Below are 15,480 nucleotides of genomic sequence, written 5' to 3'. Positions count from 1 at the left end.
GGAAAGTATTAATGAGATGTAGAAAGTGCTTCTGATGGTTTCTGGGCAAGTCGTGGAGCATGGTATATCTTATCTGATCCAGACCCAGAGTTGTATTGCGTCAGAGCTGCATGAGTGCAAACAGCAGCTCCTGGACTGCAAATGCGGAGTCAATCCCTTCTGGCTTGGTCGGTGATTACGGAAGTGGTGCTAGTGCTGGTGGGCTGAACTCCAGATAGAATGTATCTCGAAGTTCTTGGATAATTTCTTCAGTGGAGCACCTGGTCTGAATTTGATATAGTTGGAGTGTTGGTTTGGCTTGGCCCATGAGAGTACGAAAGATATGCCATACTCTGGTTGTGTGAAGCTGGCCGTTGAGGTCTTCGCGTGTCTACCACCACCATTGTGATGCAGGTCCCCAGCGTACTCTTGGCTCTCCCGAGTTGGGTGCAAATACGTTGGTGGAGCGTCTTGTTATTCTTTGCATGACGCCACCAGCTTACTAGTCTGTGACGTCATTCCAAGAGGGCTAAGAGGTGAGTGTCAACCTGTGGGTGATCTTCTGTGGCGAAAATGCGAGAAGCATGTTGGGACACAAGCTGCAGCACATTGTTTGTCCATTCTGTGGGGTTAGTATTCTCATCGATTTCATCAAGTTCGAGTTGTTGACACACCTTGTTTCAGTCAACGAGAAAGATGGGTTTATGGCGCGATGTCCACCTTGACCCTTGTGTACGCAAGGGAAGTCGGATGTCAGTACAGTCGACGACCGATAATTTGGATTCCATGGGGAACATAAATAAGTCTGAGCTATCGAATGTATACAAAAAAGATTATTTTATTTACATTTTAAGGCCGCTGTGCAAGAAATAAGTGGTTGATTCGTTGCTGCCTGCACTTCCGCTTACATGCAACCAAGTATGCCTGTATTTGCGCCAGTTTTGTGCTGTCGCTGTACGCCAATGCAAGGACTGCAAAGGTCTGAGTCCGCATGTGAAGGCTCCAGAGCACATGGCACATCATCATCACCATCATCATCATCATCATCATCATCATCCAAGTTAGAGAGACTGTGACGGTGGGAGAACTTGCTCCATTGTTCAGTTCAGCATAACCGCGCTGTTGATGTCTGCAAAGTCTTCAAATGTAACGGCAGCAAAAATCAGCACACCGCAGCCTAGCACGTCATCAGTGATGTCTACATTTCAGCTTGTCGTGGTAGGCGGCAGTTGAGGTTCTTCAGTTGCGAAGTCGGGCTTATTTGGACTGCAAGGGCACCATTGGTGCCATCTGACGCGGCCTGTCGATAAGTTCACAAGAAAGACTTCTTGGAGCCAGCAGAGCGCTGTTTGGAATGCAAACTAAACAAACAAGCACAGAATAGCGGAATGGCGTCCGAAAGGCAAAGTCAACAAACAGAACATCGAGAGCAGGCCATGTAAGGGGTTGCCAGAATAGGCTATGATGATCGTAATGTTGGTGCAACCTACAATTCAGGCAAAGCTTGCAAGATTGGCATTTCAGTTAAATCGCTGAGGCGTAGTGCTGCAACCAAGGTAAGGCCTCAAGGATTACCATTTAACGTGTAATCTCCGAGGCCATATTTGATGTCACATCTCAGAGGCCATACTTGATGTCTTGTCGAGGTTGCCACAGGAGATAGTGTCAGCAGAGTCGGCGTACGCTACAACCACGGACAGAGCCCAGATAATAGAATGTAGAAGTGGTGGCTATCCGAAATATTGGCCATCTTTACACATAAAGTCTATGGGGCCATTGGCAGTGCCGCGAAGCTGTCGGAATTACTGAGCGTGTCCGGATTATCGGTGTCCAATTTATCGGCCAGTGACTGTAATAGAGTAGTCGTTTCCCGGATTGTTTGGGGTATTCTCCCACTGAATGTTGTAGCGGCTGATTGACCAAGTGAGATCAAGGTTTGTGTCCTTCTCCCGTGAGTTGCCCAATCTGGTGGGAGTGGTAACATTGTTGAGGAGAGAGACTTAGTGATTTGACACGAAGATGTCTAACCTACGGCTGAGCACTGGTGCTTGGTAATACCGTATTTACTCGCATAATGAATGAACTCACGTAATGAATGCACCCTCAACTTTGCTACTGTGCAGTCCCATAATCGAATGCTTGTGCTGTCGTTTTTCGGAGAGACTACAATCTTTGACTCTCGCACACCTGTTTAAAGCAAGCGCACTTCATGCTTAATGCATCCTTTTTGCCAGTACCGGTGTAAAGGCACCTCACAGATTTGAGGGAGAAAAAAAACGCAACTGGCTCTCTGTAACACATGCAGTTTATGCACCTTATGATGACATACACTCTTAAAACAAAATTACACCCTTTGGGTCATATCTTGCCGCACAATAATAATCGTCATCTGTCTGGTCCACATTTCCTTTCTTTAACACTGCAAGCCCAGTACTTCCAAGTCACAAATGGCATGTGTGTTAAGAGCATGACAGAACATTCTCAACAGGAAAGTAGCAAGTGCAGCGTTTTCAAGAAAGGAAACGCAAGCAATAGATGACCATTATCGTTGTGTGGCAAGATATGGCCCAAAGGGTGTAGATTTGTTTAGGAATGTAATAGGAGAGCATGTGCGCAGGATTCACGGCTGAGACGCGGCGCACAGGAGAGTCGAAGTGAAGAAGGGGCAGCCGGCACTTGTTTGGCATAGTGGGCATAGTGTCAAGTTCGCATGTCTGTGGCTCGCTTTTCTGCCTCACAAAATGGAAATGTTGATCAGACACCAATAAACTTTGACATGCCAATGAGCAGGACGGTCGAGGAAAAAGATGCACACAGCATGCTTGTCAAAACAGGTGCACGTGATCGGCCTAGGCCACGCCGACTTCGCGCAGCTGATGCACTGGTTCTTTATTCTATGGTGAAACTACGATGTGGACAAAGCGGCCAGCGACCTAAAGAGCAGGTTGGGTGGTTCCAATGCGGAGTGAACTTTCAGTTTGCAAATGATAAACATGTATTTTTACTGCAAGGTTAGGTTATTTTATGCATGTTCCGAATCATTACCATCTTACCTTTACATTTTTGCTGTTTCGGAAATCTCTTCGTGAAATTTACCCCGCATAATGAATGCACCCCCCAACTTTGTTCGGTATAATTGGAAAAAAGTGTGTTCATTACATGGGTAAATACGGTATCACCAAGAAGGGTGTCGACTTTTAAAGTCGCTGAGGATTAGGACAGTACAGTGAGGTGTTAAGTGCTGCTAGAAGGGGTAGTAGCTTAATAATGTCCAGATGCTTTGGTTTGGCGTCCAATAACAGTTTAGAATCTCAAGACTGTGACCATAAACATCTGTTCTCTTGCTCACGTGCTCAGTAGTCAGTGTATTCATATGCGTAGTGTCGAGTTGGATTGTGGGCAAGAAGCTCTTGATGTAAGTTACTGTCACTGGAAGAAAATTTGGAGGATGCTTAACCTTCGCCTTTAAGAGTGTAAAATGACAACATTCAAAAACCCCCGACTGCTTTTCCTGCTTTCCAGCATCTGCAGCTTATGTAACCGTAATGTTTACCAGGAAACGCTAATGGCGAACGCTATGCAAGAAGGCATGCTTTCTGGCAGAAACCTGCGGTTCGATCTCCTGTTAATGTTTCACACTTTTAATATTTCAGCCTGAGAAGAGCTAACATAAAAGATATGTGCTGTCAGTGCTTTTTTTCTATTACATTTGTTTGTGGACTGCCATTGTGAAAATTCCAAGGAATAACTTTGTAAAGAATTAAAGATAAGGTATGAGCAACTTTGGGGGTAGAAGAGTGGTTGGGTGTGCGTGTTTCAAAATTTGGTTCGAAATTCTTTTTGCCGAAGCGACATATAATGCTGGATGCTGGACGCCGGGCACCGACGCTGAATTTTCTGTGACGCGGGGCCCTTAACGTTGTCGCATTAATAAGTGTCTCTGCCATGCCCGGTTGTTTCTCTGTAATACTAGGGGCAACAAAATGTTCATAGCCAGCAAGAGGAAAGGCTCATTCTAGGAGAGAAGTGTGAAACTACAGCATTGCACATTGTCCTAAAGAGATGGAAACGTGGTAAGAATTACTTTGCTTAAATCGAGACAATATACAGTTAAACTACGATATAACGAAGTCAGTAAAATTGGCAACTTGCTTCACTATAGCGAAATTTTGCATTGGAATTTGACTTTTTATGCAAGTACAGTTGCCTATCGATTTTTCTTACATGGAAAGGGTTATTGGGCAATCAAGAAAAGCAAATTTGAATGACAAAACAATTCCTTTTGATGAATTTGGGAGTCAGCGCCGAATTACATGGTTTCATGCTGCGTCGACGATATCTTCACATCAGTGGTCGAATTAAGCGAAGCCAGCCACGCTTTAGCACGCAATCCACCCAAACGGCAGATAGCATCACCCGTACTTGGACGACGCCATCATGAAAAGCGACAGCAGCGAAGAGCGCATGCTTCGTCTGCCTCTCACTCCAACGGGTCGCTCCAACGGGTCCCCGAAACTCGAGACTATCAAACTCCAATACTAAAGGTGCGGGAAAATAGCTTACATGATGCCACGCTGTCTCGGTATGCCCACTCTTAGCACACGCAGCAGATTACCTCTAAAGCATGATGCGCAGCTGTGTATGTGCTCAGCCATGCTTAAAGCCATGCGTAGCCACGACCAAAACGCATGCTAGAAACCAAGACGTGTGCCGACTTGTCCCCCACTCTGAACCCCCACATGTGCTTGATCGCGTTACTGCAAGCTCGCTCCTCTTTCCCTTTGCTCGCGTGGGAAGGCAGCACTCGTGAAGCCACCATTTTACTAGTCTCACCCTCGCACACTTTCACTCAGACCTAAAGCACACAGCGCACGGGGTGCAACAGGATCTTATCACAGTAGGACTTTGTACGGAACATCATGTGGCTCCCCTTCGGTGGTCGCTCTTGTCGCGCGGCACGTGATTTGAGAAGTGCATTTGCGAAAAGCCATTTTGACAATCTGTGTCCACGGAAGTTTCCATTTATTGTCTTGATATTAGTTTGCAGAGGCACTGAAATTTCGTTATATTGAAATAGCATACAAACACACTTCGTTATACAGTAAAACCTCATTAAACCAAAGTTGTCCAGAGCTCGGAATAAGTACGTACTAAACGGTAGCACTGCTAAACCAAAATAGCATGAGATCATCCACTTACCTGTCAAAAACGGAACTCAGAGAGAGTGCGATGAAAGGGGAAAAAGACATGGAGTATTTGTTCACTTTGCGCAAACGAGAGTTATTTTCGTTTGATGCCACGGCGACCTAGCAGTGACGACAGTGGTCTCAAACTTACTGAAGCTGCGAGCCAGCTTTTCAGCCAGCTCCCTCTTCTCAGCAAACACTCATGTGGCAGATTCCTCGTTGGCGTTGCATGTTCTCCGTGCATGCGGGCTGTAGCGCTGCAGAAGTCGAGGGGCGCCTTTTTCATTGTGGGGTGCTGTTCTCATCACGACGATTGCATTCATGAGGCTGACCTAACGTGCAGCTTCTGCCACTGTCGGACCTGAATCACCTGTGCTGTCGCTTTCTGTGTCATCCTCATCACTGTCACTACTCGACACTTTGGCAACAACAGAGGCAACGATGGTGAAGAGTCGAATTTTGTAGCCAACATCTCAACGTGGTCGAAGCAGCGCTCCCCCAGGACATTCAGCACTGCCAAGCAACTTCTTCACATTCTAAATGCCACATACTGTAGTTAATAGTAGATCCCTCTCACGTGCCAGCACCAACTTCTTCGTGTCACGTTCGATAGCCCGAACGATGTCTAATTTTTCTTCTATGCTGAGCACTCAACGTCTTTCTTATCCGAGCTTCGGCACGATGGGAGTCCTTGTTTGCACAATGCCACAACGCTCTCTGGCATGGTTCTTTATTCTATGGCATGGCGCCGAAATGATGTTGATGTTGATGTGGCTTCACGCACAAACGCACAGGGCGCTTGGAAATCGTTGTTCTGATCTCTGAGGCTTGTTGTTCTGCCGGGCTGCCCGATGGAGACAACGCACAGCCGTGTTTACGTGACGAAAAGTGGACGCATTACGTGTTAAACTATACATACGCAATAAGCTGGTACGGTTTGTAGAGATAAAAAACACATTATGTTCAATGGCCGGAGTCGGGGATATGACTTTACTACTTAAAATTTACTGTTTAAGCGGGTATGGCTTAAAGGGGCACCAAAGGCAAATATTAAGTCAAGCTAAAGTGATAGATTAGTGCTCGAGAATCTCTAATGTGTCAATATTATCGCAAACAGAGCCTTAATAATCGAGAAATTGAGGTAAATGCATGACATGATTAGAGACTCCCCTAGCACATTCAAGCACTTGCCCGATGACGAAAGCACTCCTCAGTTAAATTCTGTCACTAGTAGTCAACCACTCATTGCAAAAAACATCCTCGTATTGTATTATAAGATGAAATAAAATGCTGCTTGTCCAGTTGTATTTCATGTCTAGACAAAGGAACTCATTCAAATTATCCTTGACAATGACGCGGGCGGTCGAACAGTTTCGTTTTCTCTCGACTGCGCGCCGCCCACACTTTCGCATTTCAGTAGTTATCGCACAGTGCTGCGCTGGTTTTGCTGGCTCACGAAACTCACACAAATCGCAAGTAGCAGAGAATTCAACTTCCATTTGATGTCGCGAGATGCCCAAATGGTCTATGCCACTTGGCCAAAAAGCAGCTGAAGCAGCGAATCCGCCGCGTGCAGCCGCTCCGACTTTATCTGTCTTGGCTCGGTACCGCCATCTGTCAGATGCCGTTTCACTCACCAACAGCAGCAAGGGGCAGTGATGGCATATGCAATGTCACCACTCCCACGGTTGGGTGGCGGGAGATGTGAATTTCGAGAAAGGTATTTGGACGTTTCAGATGCAATTTTCTCGTAAACTAAGTCTTTTCTTCTAACAAAACGAGCGTTGCAAGGTTTCTGGAATGGTATTTAAACAGTCCACGTCAACTTACTATTAGCCTTTAGTATTCCTTTAACGAGGTTTTACTGTATTGAGGTTCTAAATACACGGTGTTCAATGAACAATAGGTTAAGTAAAGTTAAATACTTTGTTATAATGAGAATTTTGTTATATTGAATTTCGTTATATCGAGGTTTAACTATATTTGCATTCATGCTGCCTAAAAGTAAAATACTAATTTCACAGGCTTTACGTGCCAAAACCATGATTTGGCTATACGAGGCATGCCACAGTGGGGCACTGCTAATTAATTTTGACCTCCTGGGGTTCTTAAACATGCACCTAAATCCAAGTACACAGCCATTTTTGCATTTTGTCCCTATCAAAGTGTGGCCGTCACAGTCTGCCTAAAGGTGGCACATTCTTAATGAATTACTGAACATTATTGATCAGAAGTTACCCGCCCCATGCATTAGGTCAGCAACTGGTGCTTCTGCATGTCAACTTCAGCTCTCCTATAGCAGAATTGTTCGGAAAAGTCCTCAATTCCATTGTTCTTTCTCTTCTTTGACACGCCAATACAGTTTGGGGACGCCGGCGGCATGGCTGCGTCGCTGTGCAGCCATAATCACCATCTGGCCTGGCTCATGCGCCCGTGCCACGCACAGCCAGCCTGAGGCCGGAGCATGAGGCATGGCAACCAAGGAGCAGCCCCAGTTGGCCTAGGACTTCAGGCGGTAAAGGTTGTCTCTCAAATGGCTCTTGCATCCTGTGTCGTCTCTGAGAGCCTCAGCTGGCCACGGCTCTGAGCCCACAACATGCTGGCATCCTTTACATAGTTAAAAGAAACAAATATTTGACAATTTCGAATAGTCAATTCCGAAACTGAATACAAATCAAATAGTAAAGGCTACTTTATTCATGCTAGAAATTTTTAATACTCGCACACCCCTATTAGTGAGGAAACTGTTATCACCTCCCCCCTGTCTATCACTCACTTGCCACCGCAGTATCAGAATTATTCGATTTTGCATCTACAGTAAAGGTTGTGTCTTCAGGTAAGCATTAACATGCGTGTACATCCGACTGCACTTACTGCACAATTAATATCCAAGCTACATGCTCCATGTCAGTAGCAAACTAGCCGCCCTTGAAAATGGCATAGCTTAATTAAGGATTTAGTCCTGTTATGACTGGCCTGTAATTCGACCTCTCAAGTGTGGGAAACATTTCAGCATGCATTCCCATGTCGAGATAATTTCCCTCATTCCCGAAAAGGCTGTTATGATCGACCTGGACTTTGACCACTCAAGTGTGGGAAACATTACAGCGTGCTTTCCCCCTCGAGATAAATGCGCTCGTCCCCGAAAAAGCGTCACTCCTCTACGCCCCGAGCAGACACAAAGGGAAGGACCGAAAGGAGAAGACACCAAGGGGAAGAGGCTGTAGACTTCACAACCTGACAAAGGCACCACTGACATTTCCACAACTTCCCCAAGTTTCCCAAGGAGACATCAACTATCAGAAGACTGCGAAGGGTTATTAAAGGCTGTTGTGCCCCTCCCCCCCAGTCGCTAGAGACTGATAGTCACAATCATATACCAATGAAGTGAATACATTCGTTTGAACTTTTTTTTCATCATCAAGATGCCGCCTTTGTCGCCATCTCCTGATTATTGCGATGCAGACCCACCTCACCTGTTTGAGATCATGTCAGTCCCCACATTAACCACTCGGAAACAGCTGACATAAGTTAACTGGCCCCTTATTAAGATGGTGCATATTAACATTGCTGCGAGTTTTACCTTGGTTGCTGTGCTTTGTCTGGCATCTGAGAGAGCAGTATTCGTGAAGTTTCTGTGTTCTGGGGTTTCGTGCCCGTGGTCTCGTACAGCCCTCTCGTGAGCAGACACCTGATATGAAGAACAAAAACAAAGAAAAAAGTACTTTATGTCCATTTTAGGTAAGTCTGCCACTGACTGAACTTTCTACAAGTTTTACTATTCGTGCCAGTCTGGGTCATTTCTTCAAATCAGTGTGGACCAGCCAGAATTGCGACAAGTTAATCAAACTATTACAAGGGATCTGCAGTAAACTTCAATATTATTAGTTTTAATCCAGAAGCAGTATGCGTGAGAACAACAGAAATCAAAGCAAAAAAATTAATTGTTCAACCAATTCATTGATCAAATAATAAGTTGCCCTTAGCTTGAATTTCGAAACCTTTCATAATGCCAGTCCTGCTTTGGTAATGTTCCTGCACACTTCCAATTGCAACAGCATATCAGAGACACAGGAAAAGAGGGCACGCCATCTTAGTTAAACATGCTTGAGTGATGTTCAACGGTTAGTTTATCATGCCCTGTTGGTTTACAGCACACATACTAAATAAAGCTGTAAAACAAACACTGTATTTACTCGCATAATGATTGCACCACCCTTGAATTTTGTCGTCAAAATTCGATTTTTTTTTTATTTCCCGTGTAATGATCGCACCCCGAACTTGTCGCAGCGATATGTCGTGTGCCAAGTCTGGCTAATATTGATCGCGCTTACCATCTGTCGAATGCTACGCTAACGACTCTTCAAGACAAACCAAGCGGTCTGCACGCACCAAACATTCTTAAGTAGATGCCTTATTTCATTACTTTCATCACTTTCCGCACTTCTAAGATTAAAAAAAAAAGCTGCAACCAAACTTGCCTTTATTATGTGTAGGCTTTATAATGGTTGTGGTCGAGAACAACAAAAAAGGCGCCTTTCGATTCTTCTCATCTGCACTCGTGGGCACGCAACAAATCGCGAGCGGCAACGATAGTAGCCACGTTTACACTGATACGTTAAAAGTGTACCCTATTCATTCGCCGATGCTTGTAACACAGCTAAGATATTCACCCACCCTTAGCGGAAACGTGCCGTATTAGGATAGTAGTGAAGACGGATGCCGCAGTTTCCGCAGCATGCTGGCCATGTGTTTCTATGTCACTGGCAGCTAAGTGCGCCCATCTGTTTCTGTCCCCTCAAAGTGGACATGGACACGTTATTGCCGCAAACTTGCCAATATTAACGATATTATTCATTACTGATACGGAAGAAACTGTTCCAATGCAGATAATGTACTCACGAGAAGAAAAAACAATCGCGTTCAGCTTGCTCCGCCGGCCGCCATATTTGTTTTGGTGTCCCGCAGCAAACGCGGGACGAAAAAAATTTTTTTTCTTTTCGCGGGAAATTTAACCCGCGTAATGATCGCACCCCTAATTTTGCGTCAATTTTTCTGACAAGAAAGTGTGATCATTATGAGAGTAAATGCGGTAGCTTGTATAACAGGTCTGTAAGTGCTTTTTCCCACCTACTATGTTAAATTGTCTGCCTGTTCGTAATATAACGAGAGGGCTTTGAAGACTGTTCCCATCATAGCATTCATTGCAAGTGTGGCAACATTCAATTAGATTGCAAGTTAATATGCAATATATTTAAGTTGTACGCACACAAAATCGGGTCTTGGAAACATATTCCTTTGTTTAAATCCCGGTATAAGTACTATGTTTATGTGACGACATCCCACATTTCATGGCTGCCAGATAAAGACTCTTGCCACCGGATGACTCGACAATCAAAGGCATGTGGCAGTTGTTCTTTCCATGCTCCTCTATGGGAAACATCCTGGATTTTGAAGCCGTTTTCAGTGTGCTCTGCTTACCAAATTCTTCGCACATAGCAAGCATGTTCCTTATGAATAGGTCTCACAAAATTTCTAGTATTGTGGCTCTATACCATAACAGGAAGCTTTAGCTCGGTGGACAATTCCGCTTTAACTATTTGAACAGATGAAAAATGCACAACTGGTTTAATGAGACAACTGCTGGACCTATTTGAATGAAATTTGTTGCACTTGAGAGAAAAGATTAAATTCTAGAAACTATAGGATGCAAAATACTGATTTAGGACTTTGATTTTTTTTTAAATCGGTCAGCTTAGAATAAAATAGAAGCGCGAAGTTTACAAATACACAACTCTGCACTACAAACAGATATTGCAGTTCCATAAACAACATCTGTTAGGGCATTTAAAGTGGACACACATTACATATAACTTTACAACTTATGTGAAATTGTTACAATGCTTACAAGGGCATTGGAAAAGTCCAACTCACAAATTAGTGGTAAATCTGAGAGTGGTCTATATTACACCAATTTTGCCAACCTTAGGTGTATTATCAGGTGCAGTTTATGGAATTGAGATATCATTTTTTATGCGAGAGTTACAGAGTTGCAAAGCTGCAGGGACTCATCTCGTGCCTCTGCGATTTCAGATGGCGTGCAAAACAGTGATTGCTACAGCAACAAGGTTTCTGACATGGCCTTCATGATCGTGCATGCATTCTCAGAGGCCATGTTTTCAGTCATGAAGTAGGGCCACTCAACAGATTACTGCTGTCGGCAAGGGATAGGTTGGACCCGCAATTATGGTATTTTATCTGGTCGATCACATCTTGCCACTCGCCGGACAAGTCCTCACCTAAGATGGTATCTTGCACAGTGGTCTAAATACAGCCGAAAAGTAACTATAATACTACAGCAATTACAGCGACCATACTGCAACCACCGCATGCAACATGTCAATGGACTCTCAAATTGCAGCTCATGACATGAAAAGAGAACATTGGTCAATGCAACTTCCAAGGCATAGAGGAGTACAGTTGCAATGAATAAACAGAAATTAACTAGGACATCTGCAGATGCTCACAATACTCGTAATAAAGAAGCAGTGAGACGGTCAGTGAGAAAATCAATAAAAGAAAGAAAAATGAGACTTCCATTTACTCTATACACACAGGCGAACAAAAAATTTAATCACTGGCTCATATTTCAGGACTTTCACTGCCCGTGCTATGTCTGCAACAGTTTGCAGTTCGAACAGCGCATCGTTAAAGCGTCATTGCTGTATGTGGAACTACAATGGCCTGAGCTTCCAAGCAAGAATTGTGGGGATGCGCGACTCTCACGTGTCCCCCGATGTTGTTTTCCCCCGAATAGCTCCTGTAATGTGGCTTCGCCACATGGCTTTACAGCGGCAGTTGGTGTAGTTGCAGAGTAGTAAGAGAGATGGCACGAGTGTTGCACTGCTAACACCACCTAATAGCGGGGTTACTTGGGCGCAATAGCCTATGCCTCTTTGGTTGGGGTTCGGCAAGCGGCATGGACGTTCAGCACGTGCACCAATCCATGCTTCTGCGAGACCGTCTCGCGAGGCCTTGTTCAAATGTGCCACCGTTTGTGTGACCGTACACGCGAACGACCAGGTGTTGGTGTCCAGCATGGGCTGGGCACGTTCGCTCACTATCCGGTCGCGGTGAGTCAGACTTCCTAGATTTGTGAAGTGTCCATCAGCGCGTCCAGTGGATAGCAATTCGGCTAGCAAGCATTAGTGTATGAAAGGTGCAATAAATGCCCTTGTGATTGTTTGCACTACTGTGTTGTGGTTTCTTTGTCCCAAGAGCACTGGTCGGACCCCCCACAGAATATAACCAAGTTCAACATCACTTAACGGCCAATATCAACTTTTATCACTTGATATGGTAAAGAAGCTGGCACATTTTCTTGCAAAGTACAGTACTTGTTTGATGGGTAAGCAGCAGAGAATAACTGACCAACAGCCCGGATTAGCGCAGACTTGCGGTCTTCATCATCTGTGTCTGAAGAGCTGCTGCCAGTAGTGCTGGGATCACGAGGCCAGTCAAAAAGTGCAGCCAAGTTAGCATGGCATCCCCGGGCATCTTTGACCCAAGGGTCTGCCATGGGTCCATCTCCAATGGACTCCAGTAGCGCAAGCATAAGTTGTTCCTGAAAATTCAGCCAACAGAAGGAGCATTTACCCAAAGGTTGTTTATTTTCTTCACATTTCTCTCCTTCCTTGGAATTATAGATAACTAGTCAAATGCCCTCCAGACGCACAATTTTGCTCAAGGTTCTCTCTAGCAACACAATTAGTGAACTTTTACTACTCTTGGCTTGATCACAGGACAGCTTTCAGCACACAAAGCTCAATGTCATGGCCTAATAAAGCGTATTAGGAATTCAAATGCCGAACCTCGAGTTTGCTGACAATGATGAACAGCAGCAGCACAATGTGATGATGAATTTGGATTTTAATGGTGCAGTTAAGAACAGCTTACAGTGCCTAAGTGTCTGCAAATTTTATAGTGAACTCAAGTTATTTCTGATAGGAAGGAATTCGTACGCATCATTCAAGTTTCTTCGGGTCTGGCTGCATTATGTAGGACTCTCACACATATAAGCAAATGTTAATACACAGTAGGTCTATTCGATTTGATGCACCCAAGTGACCAGGACCATCAGAGGAGCTGCGCATGCCAACACTCATTTGCTGAAACAGCGCTTCAGGCAATCCTGGGCGGTCTGGAACAACAAATCGAAGATACCTGGTAGCAACTCTATTTTTCTGTGTTTGGCAGCGGGTGGACAAGTTATGGTTGCAGTTGTGGTAGACAATCATAAAAGTACACATTAGCATTCAAGGCAAAGGTCATTGAGCAAACTTTTAGCAGTCAAAAAGCTTAGGCCAAGGGAATGACCCTACAGTGGCTCAAAATAAAAGACTACATAAGGTGTGCATGTGTGAGCATGAGAAAGGTGGTACATCACTGTCCCTAGACAATATACTCAGAGAGTTCACACTAAATGCTCAAAGTGACAGAATGATAATAAAGAAAGGCAGGTGCATAAACTGGAAACGATTCAATTTGCACAGCTAAAAGGGAAGGTACTAGCAATTTCAGAGACTGCGTACATCTTCTGGAGGATCAAGGCCAAATACAGTCGGGTAACGACGCCTCCTGGTACGTCTTGTTGACGGTGGTGTCTCAGGAGGAACCAGGCCACGAGCAATGGCCTTCAGGAACTCCTCACGCTTTCTGAGCACTTTCTCTGCACTCTCCACGATTGTGCGGTGTGAAACTCGCAGACGTGGTGATGACAACATATCCGACAAAACCTTTGTTGCCTCTTCCAGATCATGCTGCAAAGGAAGCAAAATGAAAGCATACCACAAATCAAGTCAAACCCTTCTTCCAAATCAGGGCATACCACAGCTGCATAGATACACATGGTGCATAGATCAAATGATGCTAAGTCCTTTACTCTACTTCAATAATACCAGTAAACTTTTAATATGATTGTTATTTCAGAACAATTTACCTTGATAAGAATGATTTAGTGCATTTAGTGGATGGCGTTCAAACAGCACAAAGGAAAATGAAGATGAACAGAGACAACAAAACAGGTGCTGTTGTACTCAATTCAATTGTCTCCGTTCTTTATCAATGTTGCCTTTTGGACTGTTAGAACGCTGTCAGTAAGATGAACGAACTTACCCAGACCAAGGTATCATTCCATCATTCCTAAATAACTACGTACAACTGCTTTTCCTTTTGTAGTTTGTGCCGCCTTTCATACTTCTTTCTTCCCTTCATTATGGTTAAGCAACTCACCCGACAGCATGTTCTAGTACACATCACCTGGCGGCCTTGTACAAATTAAGATACCATAAAAACCGAAATATAGGTCGAACTTTTTCATAGAAAATTGCTGCAATAAGTTGAACCCTGTCCTATATACCAGTCATTTTTTACAGGTTTAGACTGTTCTTTTTTTTTTCCCCCTTTCTTTAGGATTAAAGTTTGGGCAGTCGGATCTATAATCCGGTTCGACGTATATTCTGGTTTTCTCGGTACAATCAACAAATGATACAAAACTTCTATAGTGAAAAAAATTATGGGGTTTTACGTGCCAAAACCACTTTCTGATTATGAGGCACGCCATAGTGCAGGACTCCGGAAATTCGGCCACCTGGGGTTCTTTAACGTGCACCTAAATCTAAGCACACGGGTGTTTTCACATTTCGCGCCCATCAAAATGCGGCCGCCGTGGCTGGGATTCGATCCCGCGGCCTCGTGCTCAGCAGCCCAACACCATAGCCACTGAGCAACCATGGCGGGTTCCTATAGTGAAACCTTGTTAGTTGCATTTGATGAGATCGCATCATAACTACGAACTGAATGGTAGCACACACTTACTGGCAACTACAAATCAGCATCTCTTTATGTGCACCACCACCAAAAAAGAAAGAAATGCGATGCCATAGTAAATTTTACCTAAAATAAGCACCAAAAGAGCCTTTCTTTTTCTTCAATTCCGTTTTTCCCCCCTCACCAAAGAATGTGTGATAAGGACAGGTGATGCCAAGCAGCACTTCGTAATTTTGGTAGGGAAGCAGGCCAGCAGAGTGGATAATGCATAGACTCATTGAACTTTCCCGAATGCATGTGTGTGCATGTTTGTACAACAACCTATTGAGTGAGAGCCAATGACGCTTTAGGGCACGCTACCTGCTACCACATGGTGCCAATCATCTTGTGTGATTAATTCCATGCAATGCATCGCCTACTAAGTGTGCGCCATCCTCTTGCCAGGACACTGTATGCATTCGTACAAGCACCTGTCTCTTTTCACTCG

General features: G+C 44.5%; 1 protein-coding gene across 2 annotated transcripts in view; it reads right to left on the bottom strand.

The window, feature by feature from the left end:
- LOC126542274 (ankyrin repeat and IBR domain-containing protein 1-like) overlaps positions 1-15,480 on the bottom strand; it is a 106,035-nt gene that overhangs the window by 30,604 nt on the left and 59,951 nt on the right. Inside the window, exons 16-19 of one of the 2 annotated variants that reach the window (XM_055077148.1) lie at positions 13,757-13,984; positions 12,597-12,789; positions 8,749-8,856; positions 7,505-7,772 (exon numbers count right to left, since the gene is read on the bottom strand). In XM_055077148.1, the coding sequence (XP_054933123.1) occupies positions 7,666-7,772; positions 8,749-8,856; positions 12,597-12,789; positions 13,757-13,984 (636 nt within the window). In that variant the 3' untranslated portion in view covers positions 7,505-7,665. Of the gene's footprint in view, positions 1-7,504; positions 7,773-8,748; positions 8,857-12,596; positions 12,790-13,756; positions 13,985-15,480 lie in introns of those variants that run through there. The other variant, XM_050189275.2, reaches the window with a different exon arrangement.

The sequence above is a fragment of the Dermacentor andersoni genome, chromosome 2 (assembly GCF_023375885.2).
Source record: "Dermacentor andersoni chromosome 2, qqDerAnde1_hic_scaffold, whole genome shotgun sequence".
Lineage (NCBI taxonomy): Eukaryota > Metazoa > Arthropoda > Arachnida > Ixodida > Ixodidae > Dermacentor > Dermacentor andersoni.
Note: the sequence above shows the minus strand (reverse complement) of the source record. Positions and strands in the feature narration are given on the sequence as shown.